Source organism: Diadema setosum, chromosome 16 (assembly GCF_964275005.1).
Source record: "Diadema setosum chromosome 16, eeDiaSeto1, whole genome shotgun sequence".
Classification (NCBI taxonomy): Eukaryota; Metazoa; Echinodermata; class Echinoidea; order Diadematoida; family Diadematidae; genus Diadema; species Diadema setosum.
In genome coordinates, this window is record NC_092700.1 from 6,932,550 (window position 1) to 6,946,268 (window position 13,719).

General features: G+C 37.5%; 1 protein-coding gene across 1 annotated transcript in view; it reads right to left on the reverse strand.

The window, feature by feature from the left end:
- Window positions 1–465: 465 nt before the first annotated feature.
- LOC140240243 (uncharacterized) overlaps window positions 466–13,719 on the reverse strand; it is a 71,631-nt gene continuing 58,377 nt past the window's right edge. The window contains exons 8-14 of the mRNA XM_072320033.1: window positions 11,175–11,311; window positions 9,815–10,006; window positions 9,403–9,540; window positions 8,402–8,534; window positions 7,454–7,545; window positions 6,625–6,755; window positions 466–5,328 (exon numbers count right to left, since the gene is read on the reverse strand). Of these exons, the coding sequence (XP_072176134.1) occupies window positions 5,178–5,328; window positions 6,625–6,755; window positions 7,454–7,545; window positions 8,402–8,534; window positions 9,403–9,540; window positions 9,815–10,006; window positions 11,175–11,311 (974 nt within the window). The 3' untranslated portion in view covers window positions 466–5,177. The remainder of the gene's footprint in view (window positions 5,329–6,624; window positions 6,756–7,453; window positions 7,546–8,401; window positions 8,535–9,402; window positions 9,541–9,814; window positions 10,007–11,174; window positions 11,312–13,719) is intronic.

Genomic DNA, 13,719 nt, shown 5'->3' on the forward strand with positions numbered 1-13,719 from the left:
ACCAAAAATAAAGAGGGGGCACGCGCCCGGTGCGCCCCCTCTGGATTCGCCACTGGGATGGTACATTGTATAGTTTGGGTCGAGATGGGGATTCAGATCCATAAACAAAGTTGAATAAAAGCAGTCCTAATAAAAGGTGAGTCCCATCTTTTATTAGGACCTCTTTGTTTTTGGATATCTCCGCCATATTTTCAAAACCAATTTTCATCATATAAACTTTAAATTCCTCTCAGAATTGAATATTCTTTAATATTTCAAAAGACATTTCTCATCATTTCACAAAAATGTTGGAAACCTGAAGCCCCACCTCAACCGAAACAACACCATCCCTTTAACCCGATAAACTGAAGTACAAAAAATTGGAGAAAAGATTGGGAAAAATAGGTAAAAGTTTGAAGAAGAAAAAAATACGAATAAAAAAAGATTGGGAAAAAGTGGAATCAGGAAGACAGCACAAGTGAAAGATGGATGAAAATTGGACATAAAATTTATTTTGAAATAACAATTCACTGAAATGAATTTCAACATCATCTGGAAACATAAATATCTATACAGACAAACACACTAGTGGGTGCAGAAGGTAGTGAGCATATTAGAAGTCATGACGGTAGGAATCTTTAAGAGCATACAACACAAGAATACAGAAATAGAAAACAATCGCTATACCTTACATCTCCACATGTTTGATATATCTATACTCAAGCACAAAACAGAATAAATTCTACCGGTGGATAATTGGTATCGTATAGTTTTGAGAGTCTTCTACATGTGACCCAAGATCCTCTCCTGACCTAGGAAAGACATTCTAGGTGTGACCCGAGATATGAATTTTTGCATTGACTACAAAATTAATCCAGTTTAAACAAACTATTTCTAGATAAAAAATTTGTATGCAGATTGTTAGAGCACCTGTGATATAACTCATATGTTGTAAAAGAATACTATCAAAATATACACACAGCTTAATATCTCATTAATCTACTCGACACATCCAACACCAATCAAAAACAACAACCAAAATAAAAAAAAAAAGACAGAGAAACAAACATATCTTGGCAAGAATGCAATAAGAAAATATAAAATCTCTTATAAACACCTTTGAATGTGGCATGCATACTCTGTACATATTTGATTATTTGATGGTATAATCAGTTAGTAAAGAATATATAGTGCACATGCCAACGATAATAACCACTGAAAAGTTGCTCATGGAAACGTTGTGAGCAAAACTTTGCTACTGAATCTCTGTAACCAGTTGATGTGAACATGGCATACCAATTTTCCATCTCTCCTACTTTTTTTCTGTTCAGAAAAGCAAAGAATTATAAATCAATATCTTTTTTCCTTCGATAAGATAGTTCAGCCCACATGACTCATTTTGATAAGCATTTCTTTGAATTTGCTTTGTGTATTAGCATTATGATACTGCATAGATCATAAGCATGATAGACATTAGAATGGCTAAATGTGACTCTTTTCCATCAACATACCAAGCACCTTTTTTTCTCTCTTCTGTGAAAGAGAGATGAGAAAAAAAAGTGAGTCTTTTTAAAATCTTCAGCCAGGACCATACAATGGTATTATACATTTCACTTTCAGCAACTGGTACAAAATACTTGGTTATGAAAGTACTGATGAAATAGACAAACAAACTATACAAATGTGCAGATATACCTTATTTCCTTTCTTTCTTTCTCTCTTTCTTCCATAATTTGAGGGGTAATCATTTAAGAAGACAGTAAATTAACACTATGATGAGAACGTAAAGTGCACTATATCAGTTTGCTTCAAATGCACATAATCTTGTCGCCACAAATCAAAACCTTTAACCCATTGAGGACGAGTCCCGAGTATACTTGGGCAGGTGTCTATGGGAAATGCGTGTTGTAGCAAAATCAGTCCATTCTCAACGGGTTAATATGCCAACTGAACATTTAGCCATCAGTGCCATAGTGCTGATCAGTCAGAGCCAGACATATCATCAGATTTATGATTGTATTACAGTCGCTGTCTAGGGTAGAAGGCATAGCTGCATGCAGATAAGATAAACTGGGATGTTACGAGATTATTTATACATGCACTTCTCAATCTTTTTAACCCAAGGCCCACATTAAATCCTATTTCTTTTCTTTTTTCTTTCTTTTTTTTTGCCACCCAGTTGGATCGAATATGAATCTTTTTTTTTTAATTTAATTTTTGGTTGACACTGCAACCTACATTTTGTACCTGGGAGAGCTTTATGGCCCATGGGTTGAGAAGCACTGATCCAAACAATGGAATCAGTCTTACATTGCGGATACAATTATACGATATGCCTAGATCAAAAGGCGCAGATCAAGACTGCACACCAATTCATGAAAACAAGACTGTTGCACTCTACTGTCTGCTATTCAAGTAAACACGACTGCATCATTTTATGGGCTAAAATGTAACACAATCAAAAGATCAACTTGGGATAGAATGTTTTGAAACCATGCAAACTTCCTCAATCTTCAAATGGCTTGGAAAAAAACAAAAATTCTCTAGAAACAGAGCCTTCCAGAATATAACAACTCCCCACATACAGGCAAACATTGGCGATAATTGCATAGCTCAGAAAGTTTCCAAAGACCCTGATTATGACATTTCACCAAAAGTATGTAACATTTACAGTACTGCCAATATTCTATTGACCTACTGAGACATCCCTTGCATTATATGAAGTGTTGTATGGAATGTTGCACACACAAAGATCTCTAAAATTGCCTCAATTCCTATAATTCATTTTATTTTTTTCATTTAAGAGGCAACATGTACACAAAAATCAAGAAAAGAATGAATGCTGCTTCTTATAGAAGATGGAAATGAAATAACACTTGGCTTCATTTCAATTCCAGAATACTTGGCAATGATTAAGTTCAAACATTCCTGTTCAATAAATGATATGCTCAGTTGTACAAGAATGGCATTCCATACTTCAGCCTCACGTCTAAACTCATGAATGGAACCCAGCTTGTGTTCGCAAAAAGTTCACAAAGAATAAGAACCTTGAGAAATACATGGCATATACAGTAGTTTTCATTTTGTTCTCTGGTGGTTTATTTTTGCTGGTGTCCAATTTGAACAAGGTGGGCTTTGGTTTCAAAAAGATTCGGCCAGAAAGCCTAATCTTCATATCACATCATAACAAACTCATGATATCCACACTGGAAAAAAAAAAAAAAAAATATATATATATATATGGGCCGTGAAGCGAGAAAAGGGCCCTTAGCGCCGCTGCGTGCAAACGCCAGAAAACGGCGCGGAAGTTTAACAAAGCAATACGCGCAATAAAAGATCAACTAGCTAACTACGCGCACGTGCATAGATGGATCAAAAAGTGACAGGATTTGGACAAAACATGCTGTTTTGAATGTCGTAATTGGGGCATTTAGGAGTGGAATTTCAGAAAAAGGTTTGCATATCCAAATAAGTCAGAGTTTCTTCTACAATATGGAGGTGAAAACTCATTTTCGGTATTTAATGCCCTAAAGGCCCTTTTCTCGCGCCACGGCCCATATATGTATACATTATTATACAGGGCTTAATTTCAATACTACAAAATTTATGACATTGGTCTACATTATGTGGAATGAATAATTCTTAAACAGTCTGTCATTAATGATTACCCATGCTGTATGCAGCCTTATGTCAGTATCATGTGAAGCTGCTCATGAAATGAATCGTAAGGATTAGTCAATGTTAATAGAAGCTGTTAGTACTACTTGTACTCATTATTACATCCCGTTCTACACATTACGAAGAGTTTTATTGCAAAATGACTCAACTCCCTTCCTGCGAAGTTGAGATATTTGCGATTAAAGCTGCTTAAAAAACAAAGAAAATAATTAAAACTACACAATATCTTTATTCATAACTTCAAGAATATTTCTTGCTATGTTACATGTGATATATCACTGGAAAAGATTCACTTTGCTCTACCTGATGATTAACTTACAGTAAAATGCTTAAAAATGGTGCTTACCCCATTTCACAATGAAAGTTTTCATATCTGTGAGTGAAAATTGAGGCATTTTTGAATATCTTACAGAGGCCACTAAACCAATGATCAAATTTTGACAATTTTTTCTGAGTTCATAAAGGAAGTGACTAACCAGGTTGGCCACTGAACTGAGAGCCAAAATGTCATATCATCTATCAGTTTTTCAATATTTCTCTTTGCCAATAGGTGATTTCACATGCTGGTGTTAAATCACTGAATACCAAGGGGAGGTGGTAGTCATCATGTGTCTACCAAGAATCAGGTGGAATAAACATAGAGCAAGTAATAAACAGTTGTCTGTTAGTAGAGTTGTCAAAGTACTTTGAAATCAGAGAAACATAACACTTGCCATGCAGGGGGATTGTATACATCTATGATATACATCAAGACAGTAGCTCCATGGTCACCACATCAAGTTTGGAGCAATAATCCTCTCTGACCCTCACTAATCTTGAACAAATGCATGTCAAATGATTCAGCATTTGATGATGGAAAAGAAAGATTTCTTTCTTCACCTGATTTCAATTCTAATTTGAAATCATCTTCTAGCTGCTTTCATAATAGTTTTTGGTGCTGTACGGTGCTGGAAAAAAAAGAGAGAATTCTTGCGCTCTCTGATATAAGTCACAAAGTTCAACCTGTAAATATCTCAATTCGACAGTGATTTACAAAAGTTCAAACATTCCTTGAAGTAATTATGAATATATCTTAATCGTTTCTACATAAAGAGTACACACACATACAATCTCACTCTTGTGAGAAGCAGTTGCATTTAGTAAGTCATTTTCTTCAGTACAAAGTTCTTTGAAGATGTACCGCTAGTCGATGCACTGGTGCAATTCCACTGCCTGAGCACCATTCAGTTTTATCATCAATTTTTATTGATTGAAGATTCTAGCTATTCATAAATCTGCAGTTGACAGATTAACAATTGCAAGCTACAAAAAGTCTGCCACAAAATCCAGAAATGCAAGAATTCCTCATCAGAGACTAAAAAAAGAGAAGGTCTCAGTGAGATGCCATTCCATGCCAGGCCAAGGTTGATACTTCAAGGACAGCGTCACAGAAACTCGCTGAGCTACTGTAGTCCCACATACTGGTGCAGGCGTCGGCAGCTTACATCAGTCTCAGGAGCAAAAGCCTCAGTCCCACACCCTCAGATCGCTGTAAGTCGCTGCTTCTGGCTTTCGCTGAGGTCTGGATGCCACAGATCTGATATGAGAATCAGTCTCAAACTGTCTGCTTCTTGCCAGACCTCATGCTCAAACGAATCGTCAAATATAAACAGCTTCCCTTCATCCCAAGATCTATAGCACAACCAAATTTGAAGTAAAAGAAGCAAGCAAGTTAAATCATCTTTAACTTCATTGTATAGATAAAGAAAAAGCAGCAGAAAAATCATCAAAAAACAAAATTTAAAAAAGAAAAGAAAACAAGCACACTGAAATATAAGAAACAGTATAACAAATAAGTGGTTCTTGTACGCAATGAGTTCTGATAGTTAGCAGATATCGAGTGTTCTGCTGTTCGATTCAAATTTGACCTTGGGATTATTACAGGTATCATTCCTTAATGTCAGCTTCCTGGGCAAAGTAGTTGACAATTTAAAATATATATATATAAATGAATAAACAGTGATAAAATCAGAAGCACTGCAGAGATCCAACAAATAAACCAACTTCTAGGAAAAGGGACGTAGTGTCCACATTAGAAACTTGTCAAGCTACTACAATCTGGCAAAACTCACACAGCCTGGGATGGTCAATTTATACCTCTGTAGTAAACTTGCTTTTTTCAGTGTATATGATTTTGGAGTGGTTATTAAATTTAGTGTTTGAGGATGCAGATTAATTGTTAGATGAATTTAGAGATAAAAAGACATACAACCCAAGATGGACATGCAGACAGACAATCCAACTCTCAGACAGAATCCTGCATGTTATGCAACCAATACCAACTATATGATGCAGAAACATATCCTGTTTGTCTTATCGTATGTATTTATCAAATAAATTAGTAACAATTACAAGACCAGTATGTCTACATAATGATTTAACAGATAGTTCTAGTCTTTTCCACGAACTACTTTCTAATTAATAATATAAGTACATAGGTTTAATTTTGACAGATTAGTGTATGTGTGTGCTGCTACACATCTGCTTAGTTGTAAAAGCAGAAACTTTTCATGAATTTTGTACAACATGAAACTGGCATGAAAAAAAAGTAGGATAACTTCTTGCTTATTACATACTATTCACAAGTTGATTGCGCAGAATTAAAAACATGCAAAGTTCATCTTACACAGTTGAGTGTAAAATATCACTAGCATGAAAATACTGTAAAACATAATATTTGCTGCGGCATGAAATTTTTGTGAATGGGAGCCGACGGCCTTATTCACAGCATGAAATTTTTGTGAGTTGCCTGTAACATTCAATGCATATAGTGGAGACAAGATCATTAGTGTGCATTTTGATTTGCACGAAACTCGGCTCTTGCAAAATTTGCGAAATTAAAATGCACGCAAACAACCCTTGTTTCACAGTATTCAATTCTCCAGCATTATGTACAAAAAAAGAAAGAAAAAAGAATGACTGTTTCACCTCGTTGTATTGCCGACCCGTAACCTGACAGGCTGTGGGACCACCAACCCCAGGTGACTCCTAAGACGACAATTGGTCGGTCCGCAGTGGGGCCAGACGTGTGTACCAGGGTGCATCACGGAAAACTTCACCTGCAACGATTATTAATAGAGGACCAAGAGTAGACTCTCATTACAGATGTTTCATGAGAAACTTTGGCCTGGTAGCTAAGGGTCAACTAGGAGTGAGTAAAGGAAATATTCAAAAAATATTCCCCAAAAGAATAAAAAACAACTACAAAGAAAATACATTTTGTAGCAGTTCTCTTTATATAAAAAAAAGAAAGAAAAGAAATATATATTGGAATTATCTAGAAAATATACCCTAAAACACAATAAATACATATTTTTGGCAAATAGTTTTGAAATGAACAAACGTATAAAATATGCCAAAGGAAAATGTTTTTCTGAAATTAAAGGTCCTGTTTACCTTTGGGAACAGTGATTTAAAAATTTTCAAGATATTACATTTAATGCCTGTGTGTAGGTCTGTTGTACCACAAAACATCCTATAATATAAAATTTTTGCAGTTAAGCCTAAGATATATGGAGATATCTGTATTTTTCTCAATAAACCGTAACTGTAGACGGTTTAGTCACGAAACATTTTTATTATAACTATTGTTCACATTTTGTATATTTAACAATACTTAACATCAATTTTAAAGATTCAAATTTTTTGCACTGGTTGTTTCTATCCCTAACTCACATTCTAGAACTGTTTTAAAGCACTAACGCTGGGTTTTTGTTTCATCTGCAAGTGGTAAATTATGCCTTTAATATCCACTCACCTGCCCTCTCCTGCAGCCACTGGCCTGTGGGATCTCATCAATGATACGACACGTGACTGGCGCCCTCTTGCAGTTAGCCTGGTTTTTGGCACCTTGGTGGGAACAAGAGGGGGAGAAAGAGAGATGAAAAGGTATTGTGGGACTGAAGGGGAATACACTGATAATCAGAGTTACAATAAGACACTAATATTGTCTATGTTCCTTGTGTTTCGAGAGACAACATGTTTTTGGTGATACATGTATTTACCAAGTCTATTACTAAAATATTACCACCCATACACAATCACAACGTATGTCATTTCCTACATGGTATATTGATTGCTAAATTTCTGTCTTGAAATAGGATATCACTTTATTGTGAAGATGTTGACCATCACGGTGAATTCTACGACGATACGGGAACAAATTAATCTTTTGTTTCGCGATGAAATCGTAGTAAGGTGTACCTTACTGCAATTTCCTTCACAAGACAAAAGATTAATTTGTTCCCCCCATCGTCATAGGATATCTTTTATTTTCATTCTGTCGTTGCAGTGTTCACATGTAAAATATAGCCACTCATGAATACTTGTCTCAGATGTCCCAAGTTGTGAAATAACATGCTCATGGAATAATTATATTCACGAAGAACTTGATAGCAAAATGGGTGAAGCACATCTTTAAACATTTTAGAGCAAGTTCACCATCAAAAAGAGCACAGTAAAACCCTTCCAGTGATATCTCACTTATTACATAACAAGAGATATTTTCAAAGTTATCATTAAAAATATCCCATATTTTCTCATAATTTCCTCAGCTTTTTAGCAACTTTAATTGCAAATATCTCAAATTACCAAGAATGGAGTTACAACATTCTGCGATAAAACCCTTCACTAACACACACACAGTAGTATGGGGACTCATTAATGTCAAACTGTTGTATGTGCTCCATGATGGAGATGGTTGTACCTCTAGCGTAGAGAGTGAACTGTTTCCAGTCTCCGGTCTCTCGCAGTTTCTCCTCCTCGTTCTCAAAGTAACCCTGGTCGCTTAGCAACGCCAGGGCCTCATCCCGGATGGCTTCCCAGTTGCTTTCCAGTTTCTATGGCAACACATTTGACATCACATGGTTATGAAGAGCAAGGGAAGAGAGGGCATGAAGACAGAAGGTAAATCTAGATCTGACTTTGGTGTTATCTTTGGCTACATTACTTGCATTCTATTTTGATGGTAATAATCACCATAAAAATCCCCAGTTTAGTGGGATCGATATGAAAACTAGGATGCCCTGTGACCTTACATCTCCTTCAACTGCAGAAATAACATAACCAATCACTGAGCTTCAAACTGAGGCAAAGTCAAAATTGTCATTCAAATCATCTATTTTCCAATACTTTCTACTAGTTATTCATCTCCATAGAATATTAAACTAGTACATAAGGTGTATGAATATGAATACATTGTATCGAATTAGTTTTCACTTTGTGGAGTGAGCTTTCGATGATAAGGCAGAATTATCTTTAGGATGGCATGTGTATGCTTTTACATTGAAAGGTATTTATACTATCTAGGGGCAGACATTAAAATAGTAGTAGTAGTAGCAGCAGCAGTAGTAGTAGGGTCCTGGTAGCGTAGTAGTAGGAGTAGTAGTAGTAACAGCAGCACCAGCACCAGCACCAGCAGAGTAGTACTAACAGAAGTACTGTATTAGTACCAATAGTAGTAGTAGTAGCAGCAGTAGCAGTAGTAATGTACAATGTAAGTATAGTCAAACCTGTCTATAGCAGCCACCCAAGGGAGACAGAAAAGTGGCCACTGTAGTAGACAGGTGGCCCCTATAGACAGGGTCATTAACATTGCTTTTCTATTGGTGAAATTGAGTTTAGTGGTCATATACAGCAGGTGGCCACTACAGACAAGTGGTCACTATGGCAGGTTTGACTGTAGGAGATGTAGTCGTAAGAATATACCTTTGCTGCCTTTGCAAAGCCAGCATCTTTTGGAGTCCAGAACGGCTTGGCTCGCAGAGTGTCCACGTTGTAGAGTGACCGCTGGTACCGTGACCTGAAATGACCTCTTCTAACTCCCTCATCGTACACCTTGTAGGCCTTTATAAAGAAACACAACAACAACAAGGTCATCATCGTGTCATCTCTTGTAGAGAATGTAGGATATCATATGGTTGATGTAAGAACATTACTTTTATTTCAGCCATACTGCTGGTTTTCTTTTTCAGTTTACATTATAGGCATACATGGTTGTACCATGTGATTCTTAGGTGATCCTGCAGATATCTGTAAAACAGAAGATTGAGAGGCAAATACGGAAATACACAAGTACATCGACAGTCAATATATGTGACATCCATCAGATCAACCTCACCTCATCGGGCTGACCAATCCTGAGGTGGGAGTCGCCAAGGTGGAAGTAGAACTTGCCCTCGTTGGTTCCCTTGTCCCCGGTATCCAGCCCCGCCCGCAGGAGGGGGATGGCCTCATGGTACTGCTCCTCCGCCTTGACGATGAAGCCGAGGTGGACCAGGGCGAAGCCATCCTGTGGGTTGTGCTCCAGCAACTTGAAGGGGATATGGAGAAGAATTTGTCACAGTCATTACAACCATCCTGGTCATCATCATTACAAGTATGATTACCTCCTCTCATCCTCATTGCTCATTAATAATCCATCCATCATCTCGATCAACATCATCTTCAGAAATATCCAACCTGTCGTCTAAAGAATTACTGACATCAATTTCATCATCTGTTATGTCACCATTATCATCTACACTGAGGACTGTCCACATTTGCAGTGCATTTACTATCAAGCAATAACTGAATTCTGATACAGGCGACTCCTGTCATAACAAAGTCCTCAGGGCCGACAGCTTTTCCATACTGAAATTTTGTAATAACTGACGGGAATTTTGCACCAAAACTTTAACAATAATAATTTGAATTTTTACTTTGCTGTAACAAAATTTTGTTATACCGGTGTTCTTTCTAATGAGAGTGCCCTACTTATCCCACATCAAAGCAACTGGATAACTGTTTGTTGATTACATTATTTCTTCATGAGATCATTTCTGCATACACATGCAATTTATCACCTCACTTTAACAGTTTTGTGAAAACTTGCAAAATTTTTACTCCATGAATGTCTCATATTCAGTCTGAAAACAATGAAGCTTTCAATGCATAGTTTGTTTGATTGTAATCTGGGTTTTTTATTATTATTATTATTATTATTATTATTATTATTATTATTATTATTATTATTATTATTATTATTATTATTATTATGGGTCAAACAGAATACTGACTGGAGTTCCTCTCCATGCTAAAAGTTTTCTAAAGATGACCCTGGTGGAAGTGTGGAGGGTTAGGAAGATAGGGCAGTGGAGAATCAAGGCAGGGGCGCACCAGGGGGGCATTTCATGAAGCATTTTGTCTGGACAACTTTGTCGCACAAATTTGCTCTCAGCCAATCAGATGCACAGAATTTCAGTAGCTTTTAACAGTTTGTCAGACAAAATATTTGACAAAATGCTTCATGAAATGCCCCCAGGCATGTGCACCCCCCTCCTTTATGTTTTTGTTAGAACAAGAGAAATACAAAAAACAAAAATGGAGGGGGAGGGGGGTGTGCATTCCTACCTTTGATTTTGAAAAGGCATCCCCCTCCCCCCTTTATGGAATTCCTGGATCTGCCCCTGTGGGGTCACAATCTCAACTGGTGTTCTCACCTGCTCAAAGAAGGGCTTGGCCTTAAGGTTCTGTCCAGCGATCAGGTATTGGACCCCGAGGCTTCTCTTGGCCTGGTAGTCATCTGGAAAGTCCCGGACCAGTTCCTCGTAGACCGAAACAGACTTGCGAGACTTGCCTGTTTTTGCAGAAAAACGAGAATAAACCAATAAGAGTACGGATGCAGATATAAAAAGATAAACAAATAACTCTAGACACAAATACAGTACCACTGGCACTTAGCGTATACACTGAATATTTTGCGAGGTTCTTATTTTTGTGAATTTCGCGAGTCAGCTGCTATTCGCAAAATCAAAAACACACGAAAATATTAGCTCTAATGCTGATATGATTGTGACATATGCGTATGCATTTGACAGTTCAATACAGGACTCCACAATCACAAATTTTACCACTCGGGAAATTGTCGGGAAGTCCTGATTCACGGATATTTAGACTCGTGAAATATATGGCGTATACAATACTTTGTATCCAGCATTTGAGTCCAGCACACATAATGAGGGTAAAGTAAGTCCAATAGCTTGACTTTGTTATGCAGGGCCGGCGGAGCATTTTCAAAAGTGTGGGGGCCCACTTCCGGGTTTCATGAGCTAACAAGCAAAAAAAAAAAAAAAAAAAAAAAAAAAGGTCCTCAGCTCATCTCTTCCCAGATATCTTCCTTTCTGTATGTGTATATGCTTTCTCCTTCTTGTTTTTTTTTTTTTCAAGGGGGGAGGGGAGGGAGGGTGGTGGGGCGCACAATTTCTACAGGAGCGTAGTCTGTTTTCTACACTAAACATGCGTTGATGTGCTCAGTGGGGAACACACTCCTAGAAACATGGACAGTCTGGACTAGGGTCTTTCTAGTGTGTTCACTTTCTTCGATTTTTTTTTTAATGCTTTGCATTAGATATGTATAGTTACTAGATATTGAAGGAAGCAGCTCACACTAAGGTTTGCTGCCAAATACTGAGAGGTTTAAGCTTCTTGTCAAACCAAGAGACCTCATTTTCAAAAAAGGGAGTGGATGATGATTACTTGCACAAAAGCAGCACTTCCCATTAAGATGTCCATTTGAATACAAAAAATGAAAAAACAAAAATCATTGTTTACATATTTTGGTCATCATATATGCTCCATCAAGTCTAGGCTTTCTTTTAAAATTAACTTTTTTTTCAGGTATCAGTATCTCTACTTTTATCACAAGACTGTCCAGTTTGCACACAAATAAGATTCTTCTACTTTAGAAAAAAAAAAAGATCCAGTCACAATTTCTTCTAGAAAGCCAACACCGACTTATACACAGTAAGCAGAAACCCCGCACATTTCTCCCTATGCTACGAGTCATACATATGTGACGGTCAATAGAATCGTACTGACCACTAACCACTGGCCAGTTTGGCTGTATTTGCACAGTGTAAGGTCATCACACCTTAGGCTAGGTCAACGTGCAATGATATAGTGCTCTTGTCCAGCAGAGACTGACCACTGGACTGACCACATAGAGGATCCGTCAATAAGCAATTCCACTGCTTCTCTGGCCAGGATGACCAAATCCCAGGTCAGCTCAGCAGGTGGTTGGGGGGGGGGGTGGTATAGTGGGTTGACCTGGTCAAGCTCAAAGATAGTTATGGGGAGGGAGAAAAAAACGAAAGAGAGATTTTGTGCCTCTGTTGTTGGGAGGAAAAAAAAAACAACACATGCCCTGGGGATTTTTACTCAGGAGAAAATTTTGCTTACATGTCCACCCGGTTTTCTCATCAGTGGTTGTCCACTGAACCACAAAGTAAAGGTTTCCGCTACTTGCATCGCTTTCTCGACTTCAACAGTACCTGCACGTGCCCAGTGAACTTGAGCGGCAATCAAGACTTTAAAGGGGATGGCTAGTAACTGATCAGTGGGAATCAGTGGGAATGCTGGGGGGATGATTGTTCCAATTCTTGTGGGATTCATTTAAGAGTACATTATATTTTATATCTATTGTTGTATGAAAATTATTTGCTTCAGAATGGTCTCATATTCTAGTAATGTGCAGTTTAATGGTTCCAGGCTAGCATGCCTGTACAGTGACGGGGCACACACTCTATATGTTATTACATCAGCTCTTATACTTATAGATTTGTGTTTATAGATAAAAAAATACAGAAGACTGCAACAAAAAGGCTTAAGTGTGGCTGACACACAGAACTACTGAGTAGTTGAGTTTTGTGCATTATTCAAATTGTAGATAACTGTTGACTTCCAAATTTCTCAGCAGTGGCCTAAACAAGTCCCCTGAGGTTCATATCTAATGTTTTGCTGCATTTTGGGAGGTCTGTAAAAGGTATCCCCTACCTTTAAGGCAGTGGCTAATAATTGAGAGCTATCAGGGGTAACTTTTCATATATTCAGAATGAGCAGTGGACTTTGTTGTCACTCCTGCGCACAGTTTGTAATCACACTTATTGGAAAAGAACCATACTAAAAATCATGCAAAAATTGAAGAGTGTTCTAAGAAAAATCATTATGCAATAAAAAATGCATGCTTGCTTGACTACTGGCAATCTT